General features: G+C 38.6%; 1 protein-coding gene across 3 annotated transcripts in view; it reads right to left on the reverse strand.

The window, feature by feature from the left end:
- The window catches only part of Wb (wing blister), a 190,548-nt gene that overhangs the window by 4,596 nt on the left and 162,339 nt on the right, over nt 1-23,613 (reverse strand). For all 3 annotated transcript variants that reach the window (XM_076811987.1, XM_076811986.1, XM_076811988.1), the window contains 25 exons: nt 13,439-13,545; nt 13,007-13,190; nt 12,408-12,763; nt 11,696-11,893; nt 11,261-11,431; nt 10,941-11,104; nt 10,687-10,821; nt 9,947-10,202; nt 9,170-9,341; nt 8,017-8,238; nt 7,096-7,349; nt 6,849-6,960; nt 6,622-6,766; nt 6,098-6,410; nt 5,583-5,743; nt 4,988-5,126; nt 4,459-4,699; nt 4,169-4,342; nt 3,933-4,099; nt 3,496-3,654; nt 2,679-2,827; nt 2,253-2,540; nt 1,700-1,868; nt 941-1,360; nt 36-224 (listed from right to left, as the gene is read on the reverse strand). In XM_076811987.1, coding sequence (XP_076668102.1) covers nt 36-224; nt 941-1,360; nt 1,700-1,868; nt 2,253-2,540; nt 2,679-2,827; nt 3,496-3,654; nt 3,933-4,099; nt 4,169-4,342; nt 4,459-4,699; nt 4,988-5,126; nt 5,583-5,743; nt 6,098-6,410; nt 6,622-6,766; nt 6,849-6,960; nt 7,096-7,349; nt 8,017-8,238; nt 9,170-9,341; nt 9,947-10,202; nt 10,687-10,821; nt 10,941-11,104; nt 11,261-11,431; nt 11,696-11,893; nt 12,408-12,763; nt 13,007-13,190; nt 13,439-13,545 — 5,045 coding nt within the window. The remainder of the gene's footprint in view (nt 1-35; nt 225-940; nt 1,361-1,699; nt 1,869-2,252; nt 2,541-2,678; nt 2,828-3,495; nt 3,655-3,932; nt 4,100-4,168; nt 4,343-4,458; nt 4,700-4,987; nt 5,127-5,582; nt 5,744-6,097; nt 6,411-6,621; nt 6,767-6,848; nt 6,961-7,095; nt 7,350-8,016; nt 8,239-9,169; nt 9,342-9,946; nt 10,203-10,686; nt 10,822-10,940; nt 11,105-11,260; nt 11,432-11,695; nt 11,894-12,407; nt 12,764-13,006; nt 13,191-13,438; nt 13,546-23,613) is intronic.

Consider the following 23,613-nt stretch of genomic DNA (forward strand, 5'->3'; position numbering starts at 1 on the left):
TTGAAACAATTGCAATCTGGTAATGTCCCACGTACATTTGATTCTTCATTCCCGTGACGTATGTTATTCATCCGCTCCTCTTGCCCTTCGAATGTTGAAAGAAGGAGCATAGCTGTCTCCTGCATTGTTCTGAAGGAGAAGCTCACCACGGAGTTTATTTTTCGCAGGGTGTGCCCTGTGTGCTCCAGGTACCCGTCGCCGTAGAATCCTACTATCCTTAATGGCTGTTTTGGGGAAGATTCATACGCATCAGTTTCTATCTTTGCATCAAGTTGGAAATAAGTGTCGCGTAACTGAGAATCTTGTAGGCTAATTCAGGAAATTTTATTGGAGGGCTTGATTATTTTCGAGTTACTAGGTATTATGACCCTCAATAATTTTAATCCTCTTTTTGACAAGGGAAATGAGTATCCAGGGTGATTATTATAGCCAGGCCATAGTGAGCAAATAATATATGTAAGTAGCATGAAACGCATTTCTTTTCGGTTGTTCTTGTACAGTGGTTCTGTACTAGTTAAGACGGGCAAGTAGTAATGCACAGTATATGGTCAGGCGTGCATCAATAGCCACGCCGCTGTGGGCCCCTTGTGTTATAAACATATGTATATGTAGGTACCACTACTTACTAAATAGAAAATTCTAATATTGAACATAATATTGAATAGTTACTATTTCGAAAATAGAAATTAAGCACTTCTCAATTTTTTAATCTCAATTTTCTTATTATGAATTTAGTGCGATTGTGAGTGGCTGCCTTATTCGTGAAATCGATGCTGTCGTACTTGTAAAAAAGAAAATAAATTTATAGTGACCTACATTCCTACACTTACAAAAATAATTGAATCGTTAGCTAAAATCTATATTTGATTCTGCTGTCTATCATTCCTTGTTGCTACCTTTATTCCACAATTAAAATATATGTTACTCTTAATTTACTTACCTTACTTCCACAAGTGGGCTCAACGCCATAATACTGTTCTGCCATTGGATCGTAGCCCTCGTGGATGACGATATTGGACATGCAGCCGAGGAAAGAGACCTGAGAGGGCAACATTAACTCCTCCGCGCGGAAACTCGGTGGTACGCCTCCTATATAATATTTAGCCTGCGCGAAATCAGGAATGTCTTCTTTTTTGGGCTGAGGCGTAGGTGCTCCGATCCTTTTGTCCGCCTCCCCTCCGACGCTCAAGCTGCACTTCTCGATGTTCTTGCGTAGCAGGTACTGCCTAAACGCGTCCACTTTGGTCCAGTTCCCTGTATTGTACTTGTGCTTCGAGGACATCTCCATGCTGACGTTGCCGCCGTAACCAACATGCAGGATCACTTTTCCTTCCCGCAGGAATATTATGATATGCTGGTTCTATTATAAACGACAAATAAAAATTCAATTGTATTCGACGGGTACATGAATGTTCTATTAATTTATTACGAATTAGATTTGAAATTTTAAAAGAATTAATATTTGCGACCCAATTTTTTGAGAAAATACTTCAAATAATGGAGAAGCAATGAAAGAAAAATGTTTCTATCGAGACTGATATTTAGAGCAAATCTTTATCCAGAATTGAAACGTTAGTGCATTGTAAACATTAAACATTTATCATTATTAGTGAATGAAATACTACAATGTGTTTAAGGGTTGGGATCACTCAAACTAAATAAGACAGTCGGAAATAAATGATGAATGAAATATTCATACGTTCTTTGGGTTAATAGCCAGGAACAGCAAAGCATTCTCATCGTAAGTCCTGAAGTTAATCGACACTCCGAATGTGTATTTGTTGTACGGTCCTGAAGAAACTCTCTTCCTGACCGCGTAGCCTTCTCCATTGAAGCTGTAAGCGATGTCATCCCTGGCATCTTCCACCCTGCAATGTTAAAATAAAAAGAACATACTATGAAATTTGTCTTAAACAGTGCCTTTCTGGGTTCATTCAAAATTGAAGTGAGTAAGGAATACGTAAAAGGGAATCGAAGGAAGCAGTAAAAAAACTTAGAATCAAGAAGCTTATCTAAGTACTATGTACATAATATTATGTACTCAGAAAAATAGTTTTAGCACTGACTTTTGCATTAAGTTTAGAATCTCGTAGAATTTAAAGAAGAAATATATTTTCTTGAAGAACTTCAATCTGAATTTTGAAGATCGTGATAGTTTTGCAAGGACAGTAGGCCATGATAGTATTTTTTTCACGGATCACTATTTTATCTTCATCAATTTTAAGCAATATTTATAGACTCCTTATAATTACCCTTCGACGCACGCCCTGCAAGCCATGTCCGGCGCAGTGGTGATGAAATTCCAAAGCCCTATCGGTTTTCCATCCAGAATAATTTGGTGCACGCAGCCAGGAAGCCCGTTAGTCGCGTTCAGCTCCGTTCTTCTACGCAGGGACCTAGGTATGCCTCCAATCCAGACACGATCCGACGTCGTGATGTCGAAACGCCCATATTCCGAGTCTGTTGAGTTCACAACTGGTGGGTATCCACCGGACATCGACGACTGTTTCCGCACGTAAAGTTTACCTACGTGGCGAACTCTGCAATGAAATCATCAACGTCCCGCTCTATATAATCTAAGTGTATCAATCCTGCATTGTTCTGCGACACAAAGCTTCGTACAACATTGGACGTAAAATGTTTCTGATTAATATATCGGCTGATTACGAAAGCTGTACCTTTCAGCTTCAACGCGGTACCAGGATCTATCGTCTTGAACATCACCGCCCTCGATCACTTGGGGGTGAATAAGGACTCCTGTGCCACCGCCAACGTTCCACACGAATCGCACTCTCTTGTCGATGATCTCCAAAGCAATGAAGTCATCCTGTGTAAAAGAAATGAATTATGTACCCGCAATATATATGTATACTTTATTCTGCAATGTTAACTTGGGTTTGCATCACTGAGGCTTCGACAGCATGGGATTTTTTAGAATTTTTGGATAGTCAACTAGGGCTGTTACGAATAATTCAAATATTGGAGTACCAGTAAAATTCGAATTTCAGTTTCAAATAATTCGAATATTCGAATAGTCAGAATTCGAATTTGAGATTCAAATAATTCGAATATTTGACTACTCAGAATTCGAATTTAAAATTCAAATAATTCGAATACTGAGAATTCAAATTTGAGTTTCAAATAATTCGAATACTCAGAATTCGAATTTGAGATTTAAATAATTCGAATACTCAGAATTCGAATTTGAGATTCAAATAATTCGAATACTCAGAATCCGAATTTGAGATTCAAATAATTCGAATATTCGAATATTATTCGAATACTCAAAATCCCAATAATCGAATAAATTATTCGTATTCTAAATTGTTCGAATGATTCAAACAGTTCTTCTATTCAAATATTTACAGCTCTATAATAATTCCACCCATCTGAGTGCTGATTTAACGATACTGATCGGTCGTTATTCGACGAATCTTCCATGGTAAACTCACTCAATGCTACGATTGTAAAAAACAATTCACCTTGCACACTTACGTTTATACTACTGGGTAGATAAAACAAGGCACCCTCTTTCCGCCCTTTCGGTAGCGAAAACGTCATGACGATCGTGTTCGTGGACGTTGGTTGTAACGTGGACGGTCTGTAGGATCGGATGCACTGCTTCCCTTCGGCTGACTTCAAAGAAACGCGGATCTGAGGAACACACCAAAAAGCCAACTTTACTTCAGATTCCGTTTAACATAACCAATCTACTTTTCATGACGTTTTAGCTTTAATTCTCTCAGCGTTCAGATTCAAACGATCAGCGCACTCCGTGTGCGGGAATGGTCCAATCCTATTTATCAAGCACACTCGCTGAACGCCCAGGGGCGTTCCCCGCACAACTGTCTGCACTGACCAAACGCGTATGTGGGTTCATAGCGTTAAAAGGGTTAAGAAAGCTAGGGGTTGAGAGAAAACATTGCCATTACCCCGTCCGCGGTGTTTCTGGCCTCTGCGATCTTGTCTTTGAGATTCTGCAACTTTGAAGCCAAAGTGTCGTTCCATTTGTCAAAAGCGTTCTTTCTTTTCACGGCAGCGCTCGACAAGCTTATCAACTTCGCGTCCGCTTTCTTTATATTACTCAGTGCATCCGTCACTAAAACCATTTCATTTCGTAATAAATAAGATTGATTGTTAAAAGATCTGAGGATATTAAAATACTCACATTTCTCGCTGGCCAGGCTGACTTTCGAGTCACCTTCCCGTTTTAATTCGTTCAATTTCGGTTTCAATTGGTTCTCGATTCCTTCTTTGTAATCATCGATCAGCCTTTGATTGTCCTTCGTGGCATCCAATACCAGTTCGTTGTCCTCCAACAGGTCCTGGACACCTTCGCGTACTGGGTACAAAACAATAAGATGATATTTAGTGAATTGATCATTTGTATCTTAATTGCACTGTCTATGATTATTCCATCACTAAACACAAACCTGAACACGAAAATTCTTTACTTACACTTCTTGCTATCGTCCTGCAAGTTCTGCAACTTCACGTTAACTTCGTTGTCTCTGATCCCAGTGGCATTCAAAGTGTTCTTCAGAACTATCACGGCTTGCTTTTGAAGGCTCAGTTCGGCGTTTGTCTTCTGAACCACTTTCCCATGCTTCTTGGAGCTGTCCCATTGCTTGGAGGACGCCATGGAGGTGTCTTCCGCGTCGTCCAAGAGCGATTTAGACTTTGGACCGCCAGGAAATATCTAACGAATCGATTTTAATGTTAAAGTAATTTCCGAGCTGTCGATGATGAAGAATATTAACGCCGTTCGTGTACACAGTAAATATTAATAAAGAAAAAGAGTATTCCACGTGTTAAGGCTAATGGAATGATTGGACAATTTGTCTTCCTTTGAGGGCGAAATTTGAAACGACCGACAGCGAGGATGGTGATTTGTTAAGGTGGTCGTGATAAATGGGACACTCTATAGAGTAAAGCGTGTTTACCCGCGCTTTTCTGCATTTAAATGCCTCGACCGGCGTCTACCTACCTTGCGGTACGTGTCTTCGGTAATATCTTTAGCTGCCAGGGCTGTGATGTTCGCCATTGTGATGCTGTCAACGATATTCTTGTACGCTTGACTGGCCTTCAATGGGCTGGCTGCGATGTTTCTCGTCTCAGAAAACAGGCTGCACGGCAGAAACGTCGAGTTGCAGTTTATCGAGCCATTGATCGTCAACAATAGAAAGTGACGGCGTTAACGTTAAATAAAGCGAGGCTGTTCCCCTTATTTCAAGTGCCATCTACTGATTCCAGTTTGACGCACATTTCAGAATGCTATTTAGTTTTGAGCGTAATGTGAACTATTCAAGCGACTGTTAACGGTTTTAATTTGTTTGCTTTAAATCACTTTGTATCGTACCAAGTATTGATTAAGGCCACTTGGCTATTTGATTAGTACTAGATATCATTTTTCTTCCTTTCCTACAGAATTTATAAAGTAATTTCTTTTTCCAAAATTACCAATTTACTTTTACAACATTGACAATTTACTTTTCCAAACTTAACAATTTACTTTTCTCAAATTAACTACTTTTCCAAAATTAACAATTTCCTTTTAAAAAATTATCAATTTCCTTACGTACTTGACATACTGATCGACGTAGTTCGTCAGATTCCTGGCGTGTCCAATGGCTGGTACCACATATGTGTCATTATACTCATAATTCAATCTATACAATAACTCTTCCTTCATAGTTAGTTTGTCAAACCAGTACGTTAATTTGCGTTGTAGTTCGGGAAGATCCTGTAATTCAATACACGCTTCTATCACAAGAATATTCTTCCACGAACGTATAATATTAATTTCTTATAAATTGTAAATTAAAAGAAGAAATACTACATTTTAAACAGTCGAAAAGAAAAAAGCGAATTTTATCTGTATTCAGTTATATGCTACAGTAGTTAAGGCCTATTACGAAGATTTTAAAATAATTAAGACATTAGGCATAAATATTACTAATAAAAGGTATTGTGCAAAGATAACGAGTATCCTCGACTAAACTTTATTTATACTTCAAACAATATTTTGTTGTTTTTCTGAGAATGTTTAAGTTAGATTTGTTACTGTCGTAAGAAAATGTTTGAATTAGGTACGTACTTGGATATTATTTTGCATGTCAATGACGAAGCCGCGCGTTTCTTCATTCAGTTTCTCGCCCTCGCTGACGGACGCGTTGACCTCACTCCTTAGCTCGTTAATCTTGTTGCAGTGGCCTCTAGCTTGCGCTAGTGTCTGATTTATACTGTTATATAAACCGTCATAAGTGAAAAGTGTTTCCATCGTGTCTTCTATCACGTTTCTCATGTCGTTCAGCTTCACGGAGTATTCTTCAGCGTCGTCTTGAGCGACCGCCAATGGTTCCGTCGGGTCGTATAAAGAGTTTAGCCAGTCGGTGTATTCAGCGACATCCCTGTATATTTTTTTTTATAAATTTTATAAACGTTTCTGAATAAAATATGCGTTTGCAAAAATGTAGTTTTAGGAATGGCAGTGAAATATCACTCAGAAAGTATAGAATTTAAAAAGTATTGGTAATTAAATAAAACTATATCATGAATAGTCAAGTAATTAATAATTAGTATCTCTTCACATTAGACGGGGAAATTAATAAAAATACTAACTCAAGGAAATTTTCAATCTCCATCGTCTTCCTCGTCAAATTTACAGATTTCAGGCTGTTAAAAATCATCTTCGCCATTTTCAAAGCTTTCTTGATCTCCACCCTTCTGCTGTCATTGCTATATTGAGTCAGTTGGAGGACCGTGTCTAAAAATATGCAACATCGTATCCGTAAAACATTCCTCCGAATCCTTCAAGATTTATACAGACTCTGTTCACAAACAAGTACCTTCGATATACTTTCTCAAATTGCCCATTTCGATCTCCGCGCTGAATATGTTATTTTTCAAATCGTTGCTTTTCGTTTTCAATGTACTTCCATGCTTCGCGCGTTGGTTCGCCTAGGAGGGTACAATGAGAATTTAATTTTTTTACAAATCAAATTCTAAGTAGAATTAAATGTAGGTAATGTCGTACATATATCAATAATATGCAAATGTTGGAATTATTTCTCATAACTTCACAGAGATACGCACAGTTCTGAGCGACGACTCCGCCTGTTTCAGGAGTTTCCTGTGCTCGTGCCACGGGACACTTTGCATCCTCTGTTTCAGTTTATTCTGAAGCTCTAGCTCCTCGATGAATGCGGTAGCGTTCCTGTCGATATAGGACAAATCCTCCCACGGTGGAGGAATGTAACCATTAGCAATGTGACTGGTGCCTTCTGCCAGTTCGTGGGACAGCATATCCACGGTGTCGAGCAACACCCCGGTGCAATTATCATCGCAAGCTAAGGAAACGTAACGCAAGATTCAATATACGTCTAAAACACTGTACTGCTTCGATTTTATCGTTTAGATTCATCGAACTTTTAATCGAAATTAAATTGAAGAATTTGAACTTAAAATTTGGCATATATGTATTATTATCGTTGACCAACAAGTGACTTCTCTAACAGAGTAGTGAGTAAAGAAATGTATTAGATAGCACACAGTGTTGATTTACACAAATACAAAAGGTTTAGTATTTTACTCGAAAAGTGGATGTGTTGAATTCTTTATGGTTTCATTTCTCCCTAATGAAATATGTAAATACGAAGGGAAGCCAATAAGTAAGGCTTCCTGCTATTTATATTTTAAGATTTCCTGCTATTTATACTGTAATATAATCAGGCTAAATTGAATTGCTTCCTTAACTGATATGAACACATATCTAGTCAATTTTCCAACATAATTGCCTTCTCTGCTGAGGTACACCATAATTATATAATTACCTAATAATACAATTATGTTTGTATCATATAATTCTGGCCCTATATTATACAATTACATGATATTAAAGTAAGGAATCCTTTTTTTAAAACTTCTAAGCTTTTCCACATATCGTAAAATATATTAATAGTGAGCCGAATCAAATCAAAACAACATAGAAGATACCTTTCCATATTCATTACTTACACATGCACACGTTATTTATATAGACATGTCGATAGGCGGTGCATTGGGAGCAATCTCTTCCCGTGGATCCAGGCTTGCACCTGCATTGTCCTGTTTCCGTGTCGCATTCGTCGCTGGAGCTTCCAGCAGGATTGCAATCGCAGGGTATACACTTGCCATCAGGGAGATGGGGAAGCCCATAGTACCCATGAGAGCATCTTTCGCATGTTCTGCCAGTGTAGCCTGTGGACACATCAAGCTACCATCATCTTTAACCATTGCAGAATGAATAGAGAGACTGCACATTGAATTCACGGTCCATTTTAACCCATTTCATTAGTGCGCACGTTAGAATTAGTTCTTACATTAGACTCTGAGCTTGGTGTGATTAAAATTCTTATCGCCCAAAAGAAGTAGTACTAATAATGAGTAACACATATATAGTTACTCACAAAAGTATTGGTTCGTCTCACGTGTAACATACTTTTTCAAATTAAATCGGCTTCAAAGTGAGAAATCACAATTCTAATTCAAATTAATATAAACCTTGATTAATATACTTCTGTTTGGGATGCATTCAATTGAAAAGTTTCTCTTTATTTATTTAAAAGTATTATTATCCGTGGAAGTAGCAAAGATCGTGGAAAAAAATATTCGCACAAATTCAATATTTAATTTTTTATACAAACGTAAGTACAGTAAGTGAATATTCTTTAATATATTATGCATAGATTCAACTAATTTTCTGTGAAATTGAGGCTTATCTGGTTCCATTCTTCTAACAAATTTCATTGAGTATTTCTAAACTGTATTAATCAAGTAATTCTGAATTTAACGTTGCTGAAATACGTAAAATATGGTATACGTATGCGGTGGGCGTATACTTAGGTGAGTAAATCTAGTTTAGAAGTTAGGGTGGGTCAAAATGGACCCGTCATTCACATAGCGAGGGTTAATCGAGAATCTCGTGTGACATCAGTAGCAACACATCAAATTAGACATGTGTTTTTTTAGGAAAATAGTCTATTAGAAGTGTATTAATTAGATTACTTTTTAGAGTACTATTTAGATTTTGATTATTGTATTTTTTGGATATTTAATGTTTTCTTCTATGGATTCATGGTTGCTGATTCATTTATGGGGAAATACTTTGTAATATGTTGAAAGTACAGACCAGGTTTACAAACGCATATGGGCTCAGTATCAGTACGGACCATACAGGTGTTCGAAAATCTCTTATCTGCTTGGGGGCAAGGGCATGGCTTGCAGCCACTGAATTCTGGATGGCCGTAGAAGCTCTCTGCGCAAACGTCGCACCTCGGACCCGCGGTATTTCCGCGACAACTCTGCAATGATCATTTCAAATTTCACTATAGCAGGCTTTCTTTTTTAAGTACACGGTAAATTGTATTTTACTTTCATTGCGATGTAGTGATATCGTAAATTTCATTGTAATTTTTATACAAGATGAACGAAAATTATGTGATAACAGGAAAGAACGAGAATAGAGAAGATTAAGAAAAAAATACTACTTGGAAATTTAATTAGAAATTATACAAAATTTAGAGGAGTACCTCTATAAGTTTCAAATTCATGCCTCACAGATGATAACGTTTAAATTTCGACTACCACAGTAGTAAAAGAGCACCCAAATTTTGCTAAAATCAGAGATCTATAATCCTTAAAAATCGTTATCTATATCTATAATATTTTACAATTTAAAAAATTAAATATCTCCAACTTCGCGCTCTTTGTAATACAAATTCTTAAACCTCTACAAATTGATCTCTATTCGTCTCGATATAAACTCATATTACCTCCCCCAATATATATCGCAAAAAGAACTTTCTATACAGTCTACCTGGTGAAGCAGCTATCACGGAGCAATTTTGAATAAAATTACAGGATCGTGAAGGAAAGAAGTGACAAGTACAGTACTTAAGGTGCTCACCAGGCAATATCCCGTTTCCCTGTCGCAGATGTCCGATCTTCCGTTGCACTGGCACTGTCTTGCTTGTCCAACAAGATCGATAACGATCGTCGAGGTGACCGTTGTGTTCTTGTACCACCTGTAGTACCCGATACTCGGGTCCTGGCAGGATGTGCTGTTGTATTCCGGTGGACATTCGCAGATCTCAACGCCAGTTGCAAAGAACGGCGTATGCGTGGGTGTTAGAACCGCGGCGTCCATCGATGCTTCAACTAAACTGGAATTTCATGTAATTAGATGCCATTCAGACACAGTGCCGAACAAAAAGAATTATTTAAAAAAATGTTAGGTCCACATTAGATGAGGTGTTACGCACCGATTTTTGCTAAACGTTGACTAAAGCATAAATAGATAATAATAAAGTGGATTTGACCAAGTTAGCTAAAGGAGATTCGTGTAAAAATTTTGGTGTAGATTATTATTACGAGTGTCTCCTTCAATTTTATTAGAAATTTTGATTGAACAAATTATGTGTTAAATTATGAGCTTTAAATGGATAAATTTATTTTGAGATATAGAATCACTCTTTTTTTAGTTGCACAATATTTTTCGAATTTCTTTACATACTCGTTGAATTTAATAGATATATCCCTTTACTCGTATCTCACTGAATCTTAATTAAAATTGTTATTCAGTAATCGTCTGCTAAGTAGTGAGCAACGAAGTGTACTAAAAAATGGAGCGTGCAAAATTTCACGTACACTGTCTTTGTAAATTCAGCATTATCGGAAGCTTTCACGAGAATGTGCTGCAAGTTTTGCAACGCAACCATGAGCACTTCCCTGGTGACCTTGTAATCAGGCCTATTTTGCAGCTGCCACAAAGACTCGTGAAACCTAAAACGGAGAAAAAGGAGTAAGGAAATGAAGCTGCCACTTCCTCGTAACCAAACGTGCAAAGTAACATTAATTCTATATATTCAAATATCTACTGAAAGTATCTGCTTAAGTAGTACCTGATTTCATAATGATTGTTATTCACAGGCAAAGGCAAATAATATTCCAAGACAATCTTAGCGTTCCCTTGCAACTGGACGACTGGGTATTGGAGAGTCGATCTCAGAGGTATTCCACCTTCTGTCAAAGTTGTAAATCTTAAAAATCCTCCGTAGGAAACGACCTTGAATTATAAGTTACGCGATGTCATTCTTTATCTACGCGCAAACGCTTGTGTGTGTGTGTGTGTGTTTTTTCGTTGGTTTTTAGGCGTCGTAAAATTTTATCTTTGGTAAAGCACAAGTACGAAAACGTTTCTGTTTGTTTTGCTTGAAATTACCTTGTCGCCAAGGAATGGCTCGGGTAGCATCCAGTAAAGTGGATAATTGTAATACAAGTTCGATGGTATCGTGACGTCGCCCTCGACATCGGGGATTGTGGAAAGCCCATTGGTCACGTTTAAGCCATCGTTAACGGGGGTTAAAAATATTTGGGACCTAAATTTGGAGACCTGTGAAGGAAAATAACACTGTCTCTATTTCATCGTGCATTTTGTGGTTGAAATAAAAATGGGAATTAATATCATTGCTGCTGTAAACTGGATATTTCTAGATACAGTAATTGTTGAATGATGGCTGATTAGAGGAAATTTAAAAAGGCTTTCTTCTGTCATTTTTTATGCACAAACAAACATTTGTTTATTCATTTTTCGAAAGTGATCTTGGGATTACCTTTTATATATTTTCCATCATCTTAACTTAATTTTGACACTTACCACTATATCGTTGCTCGTGTCATTAAAATAAAGGGCTCTAGACCCCGTTAGTCTACGCTGTCCCCAACTGAGACCAGCCTGTCGACAGGACGTCGCTCTTCCAAAGCAGAAGCACTCGGTGCAACCTTTCGGATTGTCCACAGCGAGACCAAAAGTACCTTCTTTGCATTGGTTACATTGCTTCCCAGTCGCGTGTTCCTAAATCGAGGATACACAATTACAACTTTCTTACGCGACTCAACTTTCTTTCTTTCTTACAATTTTTAATACCAATCCACGATGCTTGAAATACCAGTCATGTATTACGCGAAGAGGCTCTTGGAAGACACGTTAGCTGAGTGTGAATCAACGACTGACTTTAAGGTTTCACTTAAAATTATTAAAAATCTTATCAAGTATCCATTCCACTTCAAATTAACTGGATTCTATGTACTACAGCCCTTTATCATTTTTGTGATGCAATTACTCAAATTGCTACCACTACAAACCTGTACAACAATTTTGTAAATTGTATAAATTTTATGAATTTTTCTATCCTTCAAATATCATTTACATAGATTATGTAAATGATATTTATAATTAGCTTTAGCACTGCCCACCAAATTTTCTGCCTCTATTTCAAGTTTCTTCTCCCTTATTAAATACCCCCATTTATCGTATCGCACGCGCAAGGTGTAACCTTATCAGCGAAATAATAATAACTCTTCACTACCTTGCAAGGACACTGTCCCGCGTCGTCGCACTCGCAGACCCCCTCGTCGCAGTCCAAGGTACCCGCGAAGCTGCAGCTGCAGGGGCGACACCTCGGGTAACCGTAGTAGCCGTTGGCACACTTCTCGCATCGAAGTCCATCGTAGCCTATTCTGCAAGGGCACTGGCCCTGAAGATCGCAATGGGGCCTCGTGGAGCCGAGGGTGCAAGCGCAAGGTCTGCAACCAACGCCTCGTACCAGATCCCAGGAGCCTGGCCTGCATCTGTCGCAGTGTTCACCGAAAGTCAAGTTTGGACACACGCAGCGACCTGTGTCGGGGTCGCAAATGTGACCTGGCCGCACGCATTCGTCGCAAACTGCAAGAATAAGACGATTTTGCGATACGTTTAACCCTTAACTGGCGAGGTGGGGTCTGACTTACCCCAATGTTTATATCCGTTTATGAACACGGGAAAATTTATACTTTTTACACCCGTATTAGCAACAATAGTATTTAATTTAAACACGTTGATATCAAGGCAATGAGTAATTCTAACACGAGCATGGATAAATGAAATATATTAATAATAATATAATCACAAGATATTTGAATTCTCTACCTTGGCATCCGTTTGCAGAGTATCCATAATGTCCAGGCAAACAGGTGTCGCAGCGTGTACTGCCGACTCCTGTTTTACAGTAACATTGCCCTGTATTTTCGTGGCAAGAAGAATTATGAGACCCTATGGGATCACATCCGCAAGGAGTACATCCTGTTCCTGCTACCAAACCCCAGAAGTCACTCTAAGAGAACAGAAAGAAAGAAATGAGGATGAAATAATCACTATAGAAGTATACAAATTAAATACAATATTTTGTATGAAAATAGTAACACTGGCTGTTCAGACTGTCCACGCTGCTTCAAGTTTATTCAGTAAAATTTTCTTTCAACTAAATAAATTTTTACGTATTTTAAATTAGATCAATATGATTAAATCCTTTCAATAAAGTTAATATGAAAATATGATTTACTTTTAATTCAGTTTACTCACCGTGCATTGGTCGCACTGTCTGCCAGTCACATGGGGCTTACATTGACACTGCCCTGTCACGATATCGCAGGCAGTGGTTATCGAGCCAATAAGATTGCACCGACATCCTGCAAACATTTGAGAAACAACATTGTCCTCTGATTTCCAGAATTTCAGGAATGCTAAGGTGGCACAACTATTTCCTCGATCTGAGCCTACCAAATGCATTACCTAGATTTTATATCTTCGTGCTAAAATGGAGCAATGAACAACTAGTTTGTGCAGTTTATTTAATCTTAATATTTTTTTATGATATTTTCAAGCTACGAGGTCATGGAGGAATATTTCTGATTTGGTTAGAGCCATGAATTGCGTTACGAGAGTTTCTAGAGAATAATGTATGGATGTACATGTGTAGTGGTGATATCTGTTAGATCTAGATCCAAGTCATGCACGACTAGGCGTTTATTGATGCACGATCGATCGCATTTCGCAATTAGCGATGCCGTCCAGACGGAATATCGTATTGTATTCAAACGATGTAAACCTTCGTTGGCACTTTCACGGCTGTTGCCTCGGGACGGAGAGAAAAGGATTATTCAATGAGGAATTTTTAAGACGCAGCCATACGTCTCGAGCAACTACTGCTTGCTTCAAAATCAATCTAAAGTCACGCGTCGAGCAAATAAATGGTAGCTGCATTTCTTACATCGAAACATAATATAACTACTGAAATAAAGACCTAGTCTAATTCTCTTGTTTGTATTTTCATTATCACTTTAGCCTTAAATTCATTAAAAGATCTTAGTTTCTCTAAAGATTAGTTACTTGTATTTTTCAATACCTTTCACGATAACAATTAATTCCACGCTAATGGCATAAAATAAGCTTTACAGAATTTCGTAACTGATATTCGAGGTAATTTACGTAGGAGAATTAATTTCTCGTAGCTGATGTAAAGCTAATTTTCAAGTACTGTCACAGTTATTACATCTGAAACGACATAAACATTACTAGATTATAGTCTTAAGAATATTCGTGCAAAATTTTATTCAAATCGGTCCAGTAATCTCTGAGATATTTTTGGTACCGCAAATGCTGTAACTATGAAGAGGCCTTGGAAGAATGTGTTGCTGCGGCACAATTTCTTAAGATATCAAAATTCTTTTTTAAGGAAATACAGCTTAATTTATACACAACAAGGTGTATATCTTGATTTTTCAATATGACGTTTCTTTATATGAAAAAAAAATCATAAAAATGACTCTATTTCCCGACTTGTGAAGGGTGCGTAACCCCTTCAATTACACATCAGAACACGTAGAATGCCATCCCATAAAATACACAGTAGCGTTTTCGCCCCTGATACCTTTCATCCCTCAATTGCCCCAAGCGAGGTGACTTTGGCAGTGATTTCAACGCCTGCGTAGAAGAGTGATTTCCATCGTTAAACATGGCGGCGGTGTTGCCGTGGCTGGGGCATGATGAATACCCCAGATGAAAATATCGTTAAGTCAGATGCACGAGCGGCCAGCGGGCGATAAATTATCGTCATATCGCTAATAATCGTTAACAAAATAGAAAAGCCGGAATACCGCCGCGGTGCGCGAAGCCCGGTGGAAAAAGCGTGGCGACAGTTTCGCAATTACAACGCGACTTGTCCCGCCACGTCGACCGGTTAAATTTATTAGTTTAACAAGCAGCAATGTCGTTATACGCGGCAACAGCTAACATCGTCTTCCTTGTACCCGCTCCCGATACGAATAACTTATGACGCAACGTGTTCCCAGCAAACTTTATGCCAGTTAATAATATGCTAAACGTTATTAATGGACACTTTGTGGAAATTAGCTACCCGACTAATTATTCCCTCTATGTGTAAACATAAATTAAGAGGCAACGCCTCGTAAATACGACGATTCCCGTGTTGTCGGCCGCGTTTGCAGCGGCCATCCAATGGGTGGAATTGTAAATTAACATACCCTGTGAAATAATATACTCTGAGCGGTGTCGGGGATATAAACTGATCGTTAAGAGGAAATAAATAGGGGGATTTCTGTTTCTCTCATTTTTAACGTGTAGACTCGCGTGACACACTGTTAATATTTGTGTAAAAGTTCGTCGTTTATATTAATATATAACGATGGTTTTGTTGAAACGTTTCTGGAATTATTATTAATATCGTAATGTGTAAGAAGAAGATTGCAAATATTTTTAGTTGACGAAGATAGCTAAGGGTGTGAAGGGGAAAAATAATTATCGAAAATATGTTCACCTAGCTGTTACATATTAAAATTTCTTATTATGCATCGTTTTTCTTCCTAGATTATTGAAATTCGATAGAAAAATATTCCACGCTTAATATCTACGTATTACACGAAGTACATCATTAATTAGTCCTGCAATCTAACACACGTTACGTTACAAGTCCAAAGTGTACACAAATATACTAAAAAGTTAAAGCGAAACTGCATTGGATTCAAAGGTGAGGCTCTAGAATCGTTAAGACTGATTTATCGTTGGCAGTAGAACGTACCTGCTATTAATCAGACAGAACAGACGCGCAAAGTATCCATACACACCCTACACATAATTGCATGTATTTTTCAATTACACCACCTTACGTTACAATACTGCAATACTCCTCCCATTCCTGAAAGAGCAAACAAACCCCCGAGCCTAGCAGAACCACCCCCAACCCTCGGTCTGCGTCACTTAATTTTCCCTCAATTCAACAATGAATCCTATCCCCTCTGAATCGTAAATAATTATTTTCCTTTCAGCATCTTGTACAAGGATAACTAGACCCTGAAACAAGCAGCACGCTCATCCTGCAGAGGAATTCTTGGCCACTGCGGCATTTATCGCGCGGGAGCGTAAAAACTGGACTGTCAGCAAAATAAAGGTGGAAAGCACCGGCGCATTTCATTTCGTATCACGGTTGCAATAACGTTTCGCAACACGCCTGTCAGACGGCATGAAGTCCGGGATACAGTTACAGGGAAGTCTTAATCATGTGCGTGGAGGGAAGAGGGGCGGAGGTGAGGCGGAGGGGAGAAAGTTAAGGGCTCGTTACTGCGGGTACAGCGTGCAAGTGACACGTGATTAATTCAGGCAGCCGTGACGGGCCAGCTCGGCTCGTGCTTACCCGTGGCTAAAGCATAAATAATGATCCAACGTCTCTAATCCTGCACGGCATTCAGCCACGCGGTTGCAGATAAATAAATAATCACTCTCGTTACAATGCGCCAGGGATCAGCTGGAAGCTGGCTGTGACGCCGCTTAATCGTGACTAATATCCGTCATCCTTTAAACCGATAACTCCGTGCCCGGTCCTTTATTAACTTCGCGGTTCAATTACAGCACGCTTCTGTCGAGTCACTAACGAAGCCCGCTGATAATGGAGATAAGAGCGGCTTGGCGTGGGCGGGGGAGAAAGTGAATCGACCGTTCGATTGAAAATAGTAATTATTGGGGTGGGGGGGGATAAATGGATCGTGTGGTTTGATGGAGTCGCCAGCTTGGAAGCTGAGTGCAGCACAGGGTGGCGCAGTGGTCGTGTTACTGTAGTGAAGTGGGTGATTCTTTGTGACAAAGTATATCTATGTTGGAATTTGTAGTATGTATAAAGTTTTCACATATGAAGCAACATTTTTTAGGACAATGGTGGAAGGTGCAAGTGTAAGGGGATTTTGAAGAATAAAATGTATATTCTTCCTTTTCTGGGGAACCATCCTAATAGAATACAAAAGTGTAGTTTATAGAGGGATCCGTTAGCTCAAGATTTTCGATTAATTAATTATATTCTAAAGAATATAAATCTTTCTAAGACGTTCCAACCCTTGTAAAGCTACAATATTGCGTGGGCTACTAAACACAATCCTCTAAAAAAAGTGAAATAAAAAATAAAATAAATTTTTTTAAAATAACCCATGAAGATGTAAGCAAAACTTAACAATAAAAACATAAAACACAGTCTTCTAAAAAGAGTGAAATAATAAATAATAATATTTGGATAATCTGTTTACACTAGAACTTTTCATGATATATTTTCATCGATTTATAATAATTAATCTACAGGTATTAAAAAAATGTAACACATTGTGTGTTGTACGTTCGGTTAGATATTTGTCATCAACAACAATATTAATTGTTGACAAATATCTAACCGAACGTATAAGTAACACATAATGTGTTACATTTTTTGAGTACCTATAGATTAATTATAAATCGATAAAAATATATCATGAAAAGTTCTAGTGTAAGTTTCTAGTTATCCTACGATTACCGCACCCATCCTGAAAATTAAAAGGTTCAGCAAAAACCCTAAATAATTGACCACACTTTATATTCTTCACTTCTTCCACATGTTTCATTATTTCTTCCCTGACCTTAGACTACCCCTCCAAACTCGAGTACTTGCAATCCCTTCGGTCAGTATAATATTAAAATCGAATTCTCCATACACGACGCAAGACATCCCTAAACAGAAACAAGGGTCCTCTTCAAATAGACGTCGTTGCGTGCCACGAGACAGGTAACTGAAATCACCTGGCTAAATTGCACTTGGCCAGTCGAAGGATAAAGCAGAAGCGTACGATCCACCTCGAGGGTTCGCATTATGATGTAACAGAAAGAGTTAGATCCCCGACCGCAAATAATCAGCAGTTTCGATGGCAGCAACGACCAGCCACTGACGCCTCACCAGTCCCCGATTTATTAGCCGATAAATTGTTGGTTGTTATGGCACTGATCTGGGGAACGTCATTAAACGGATAGAAGTGTCGACTCGCGATGGAGCCTCGGGCCTGCTGCGCTGTTTTCAATTCGAAATCCCTCGTTACCTTCCAGCAGTCTACTCGCTAATAGGCCGGAAGCAGCCAGTATTATACTTTGTAATAAAGATAAGCGGCGTGTCGAGCCATAAACGAGAATTTACATCTGTCGGGGATGCCGTCGATCTCGCCACTTTTCCCGCCATTGCGGGCAGCTGCGTAATCGATAGATCGGAAACCAAACTGTCGGATGGCTTGGTTTCTGTTTGCCTTCTGGTAGACAACACCTTGTGTGGCGTCGACGTGCTTTCACGCCGAATGTTTTAAATTTAAAATTCTATATTCTCTGTTAGATCGTTGTGAGAGTATTACTAGAATAGAAATTCGAATTCAATTATTATTATTTATTTCCTAGCAGAAGTAATTGCTCAAAAAGGCCAAAAACTGCCTCGAAACGGTACTTCGTCACACTCAAAGTGTTAAAAGTTTTCTTTGACGATTCTCTATGGAATAGTAAGTCTAAAATAGGTATCGCAATTTTTTTTACACGAAGTTTCGTTTTCGCAATAATCGATAGTAAAATATCTTCGATCTAGCAACCATTTTTAATCAACCACGTCACATTTTAAAACTAACACCTAAAACTATCTGAGAATACCCAGACATCCAACGTTCGCTCAGCCTGTCTTCTCCCAAGATTTTTCAGAATTCTTTATTGAGGTGTAACGAGAACATTCGAGTACGAACGGCGCTTCGATCCAGTCGCTTACCTAATGTTTCGTAACGCTGAATATTAAACGCTCGGTGTCTGTAAGGATATCTCGATGAGGGGACTATTTTCGTTTCAGGTGCGTCCATAAATGCAGACTGCCGTCGTATCAAAACCATTTGGAGCGCACGAGAGTGCGTGTAATCAATGCCACGTTGATGAAATCGCGGCGAAACCGGCTGCTGGAACAGCCGATGAAACGGCGCTAAAACTGCACAGTGCGTTCTGTGTTTCGAAACGTGGAAGCGACCAGCGATTCTGCACGATGGCGGCCACTGAACACGATCTGTTTCTCACAGACAAAGATGTTCGGTGTTTCTTTTTATGTTACCCACAGGCGAGGCACTGCACTTTTATTGTTTGCTCTGCGTGCAGCGTAGCGTAATTCGAAATTAATTTTTTTTGCAAATAAAGCGGAATTTTGGAAATTGAAGGGGGACGAGAATACTTTTGAAAGGGTTGGCTGAGATTGCTTATTTCTTTTAATTGTGTATCGTATCCAGTGATTGATAATTTCAAAATTAGATTAATGGTAATATTAGTGTGTAATATGATATTTAATATGACTGTTGGTATTATTTAAATTCAAGTGGGATTAAGAAAACTATCTTTATGTTTTTAAGGAATATAGCTTAGATTTCTGTAAGTTCTACAGTGTAATTGACGTTGAAATAAAGTGAAGCAGACCTTGCTGGTTAAGCTTCTTAAAATAATCTGGAACGCGCTTAAATACGTTTATTTATCACTGTTCCAACATCGCGCGTGCTTTGCCAGGCCAAAGTCTCCAGCACAAGTTCTCTCTGATAGCTCCTTCAAAGCCAAAGCCTGCTTTTCACCCAAATCCTCGCTCTTTCATAAATAAACGGCTTAGTACTTTTAGCTCAATCTTTTGATTATTTTTGCCTTTCAACCCATGTAAATTTAGAACGAATCGTTGAAATTCTTTGAAGAAACTTTTAGTGGGTCAGGAATGATAAGAAGAGAAGAGAAGAAGAAGAAGAAGAAGATGATGATGATGAAGAAGAAGAAGAAGAAGAAGAAGAAGAAGAAGAAGAGATATCACAGAGAAACTTTCTTACCAACTCGAGTATAAAGGGTTGGAAGAATGCCTCTCGAGCACTAGTCTTTTTGCACCACGGAACAGAGTTGGTAGCTTGCGGAATTACGCAATGCCAGGAAGTAGGCGTACACGATGTTCTGAAACGTGAGAAGCACGCGCGGTAACGAGTATTGGGTCTCCCCGGGAGTACCAGCTCGTAAAACGTGGTCGCAGTTAAGCTGGGAGATAATTCGATGGTAATTTTAACGCGTACTCCCTTTCTTCTTCGCCTACCCACCCACTAATCGATCGGTTTTACCGACAACGATCTTATCTCCCTCGCTTTCTCCGTGTTACCACAGAAATCGCCGTGAAACTTGCTCAACTTCTCCTTAACACCAGTACGCGAATACGAGGATTAACTTCAATCCTACATCCCCTTCTTTACGTATAATAAACGTAGGGAAAGGGTTTGCCAAAAGTTCCAAATTAAATTAGAAGCGGATCATTTAATATACCATAATTAAACGAGAAGAGGATAGATGTCCCCCAGAAATCTAACAGCCCAGTTCCATGAAATGAAAAGTACAAAGATTGAGACATTAAGCACTAATCTTGCAGAAAGTGTTGATCAATTGGATCCAGAGACGTTCATATATTACTCCACCGTGTTTTCTGATGCCACTAGCAATTCCACCATTGCTTTTTTAAGCTCCTTCCATCAAACGACATATGTACATACGTCTTATTCATACCGACGGTTTTTCAATCGGTCACGATTGAATGAGTACGAGTACCGCGCGGTCGCCTCATCAATCATTATTATCACCTGTTAGCGATCATTACCCGCTGGTCTGCCCGCGGTGGAACTTACGAAAAAGATGAAACATTGTATCCTGCTTTCGAGTCGCCTCGAGTCGTTAATGCCCCTGGATTGGCAAGGCCGCGCGGCTGAAATTTATCACGGTTATTAATTACCCATTAAGGTGTCAGAATGTTGTCCGTTTCGTTCAGCAAATACACACGGAGGCTGTTCGTCTCCTTCTCCCTGGTCATTCTTCCTTTTATCTGCGTCGAGCGTAAGATCGTTGTCTTATTGTCTCGACTGTCATGATCAGCTTAAGTAATTTTTAATACATGAACGATAACTTACTTTGCAGTGAAATTATATCAAAACACACCTTATACAATTCAAGATGTACTAATTCATTATAATTTAATGAAATTTATTAATTAAAGTCAGTTGCACTTCCAGTGAAAAGAGTTTAAGAATTACTATAAATTTAAGGGTTTTTATTACTCAGATTTTTTATTGTATTGCTTAGACAAGAATGACTATGTTTCTATGAAGCATTCGAATTCGCTTGAAGCGCTTTTCTGTTACCTTTTGTAAGCCTGATACGAGGTAGAGCTTTAGTTACCATATACTTGATAGTCAAACAGTGGAATCTTCTATTTGAAGTCGACCACCAGACGCCAGGCGCACGAGTGCTCTTGTGATACTTGAAAATTTGTTTTCAATACACGTCGTTTCGATGATAAATTTTTGCTAGCCTGCGCGAAAGTGACGCACCAGCGTCGAGTACTTCTTTAATGGATTCTTTGAAACGGAAGATTCGCCAGAGGCGAAACAGATACCGTTTCGTGGAATATTAATAAAATCATCCATGGAAAAATTGCAAGCTCCAGAATTAGGTGCGTAGAACCTTGAACTGGTTTACATTAACTTCTATATTCATTCACTGTGGCGTTAAACAGTGGAACAAGGAGCAGGAGAACTACTACATTAACTTAGTATTTTTATTACTATATATAAATTAGCAATTGTGGTGACGATTACTAACGGAATAATATTTTTTAATTCAGTATTCATATATTTAGCGTGAAACTATTTCTTTACGAAATGCTGAACTCTTTTCTGGTAAATTCTACGGGAATTTTAAAAATTGCAGGGGACTTTAGATGCAGCGTTTGTTCGAAAGCCCTTTGAAATAAGATTCTTAAATAATCTCAGCATGGCGATAACGTTTAAGATAGGCGTTAGATCAGGAATCAAGCGAATCATTCGGTCAATTTATGCGGAATTTCAATCCTTCCGGTTCTACTTGTGCTGGCACGGGTGCGCTGGTCAGACAGTGAAATCTTCTATTTCCAGTCAGACACCAGACGCCAGAGCTCTCTCGAGAGTTAAAAATTTGTTTTTAGTAATCATCTCGTTCGGACGATTCATCTTCAAGAAGTTAAGACAGGCTGAAACGAACGCTTTGAGTAAAATGAAAACAGGTCCGCTGACAGAACCAACTACTGATCAAATAAACGAAAATTGTATAAACAATCGCGGCGGTACCCAAATGTGGATTTAAAAGAAGAAAGGTATTTCTTGCGTTAACTGCAGTTTCTTATCCAGAGGAGTTGATTGTTCATTAAATCTTTTAGAGATATGTGTCGATGGAAGATGGTTTGAATATTGAAAGGAAGAAGATATTCTAGTTTATTTTATTTTTTATATGGTATTTAGGATATTTTAGGTGACGTAGAAATTTAGCGAAGTTTCAATAGCTGTAAATCTTGCACGAGGGTGTTGAAAAAGAACTGTACGAATATAATTTAATATTTGCAGACAGAAACTTTAAAAAGAGCAGTACAATATTTTTATCTAAACAGCGCAGGATTCTTCTACGGCAGTAATTCCGATATAAAGAGTATAGTAATGCAAGGAATAGAAATCGATCGATCCCTTATCGATCTCAAACCAGTAACTCGTATTAAAAAAGAATCGATCGACATGCGCAACATTTTGCATGAGAACTTTCCATGTCCACAGAAGGCAGTCGTGTTTCGATCGTCTACTACCCGTGCAAAGATTTTCTTATCGAGTCGATCGCCGCGTAGGAGGATCGACATGATCTACGAGCCACCGTAGCGACAGCATTAACGTGATCTATGGAACCTGGCGGTTCAGCGACGGCTTGAATGTATTATTGTACGTTTTGCTCGATCAATGGGCGCGAAACGGAAGGTGTGTTGCGCCCAATCGAATCCATAGATCCTCAGAACGCTTTCAGCTCGACCACGACCCCTTTAATTCTCTTAAAAATAGACCACACAGTCGAAACAGAGATTGCACGCGCCAGATACATAAATCGAAAGTAAAAACGTGTGGTTATAACATAATCTTCTACTACTGAAATAATGGTGCAGTTGTTTTAATTATTATTATTCATGAGATCTTCTCCAGCGATTCTATGTTCGCCACGTGTCTTATCGCGTACGATTGTAAACTTTATAATACTTATACATCTATTATATTTTTATGCTAAATAAGAAACACGCGTGTTATTAATATTCTTCACAATAATAATAGCAAGAGCATATCTTCCTAATTTGGTGCAAAATCCTTATTCCTAATCTACTTACACAAGTCCGCCCCCTTTTGTGCAGAAAACAAGATATAATCATCAGATGTACATTTTTTAAAACTTAGCATAGCATAGAATAGCTTAGCTTTCAGGTGGATTCCCGGTTTAAAGCTATAGTGCAAGGGAAAACGAATAAACGAGACAAAGTAATCTGACGGTCAGAGAACTTAAAAGATGGAGCAGATCTTGGGAAG

The sequence above is a fragment of the Andrena cerasifolii genome, chromosome 5, assembly GCF_050908995.1.
Source record: "Andrena cerasifolii isolate SP2316 chromosome 5, iyAndCera1_principal, whole genome shotgun sequence".
Taxonomy (NCBI): Eukaryota; Metazoa; Arthropoda; class Insecta; order Hymenoptera; family Andrenidae; genus Andrena; species Andrena cerasifolii.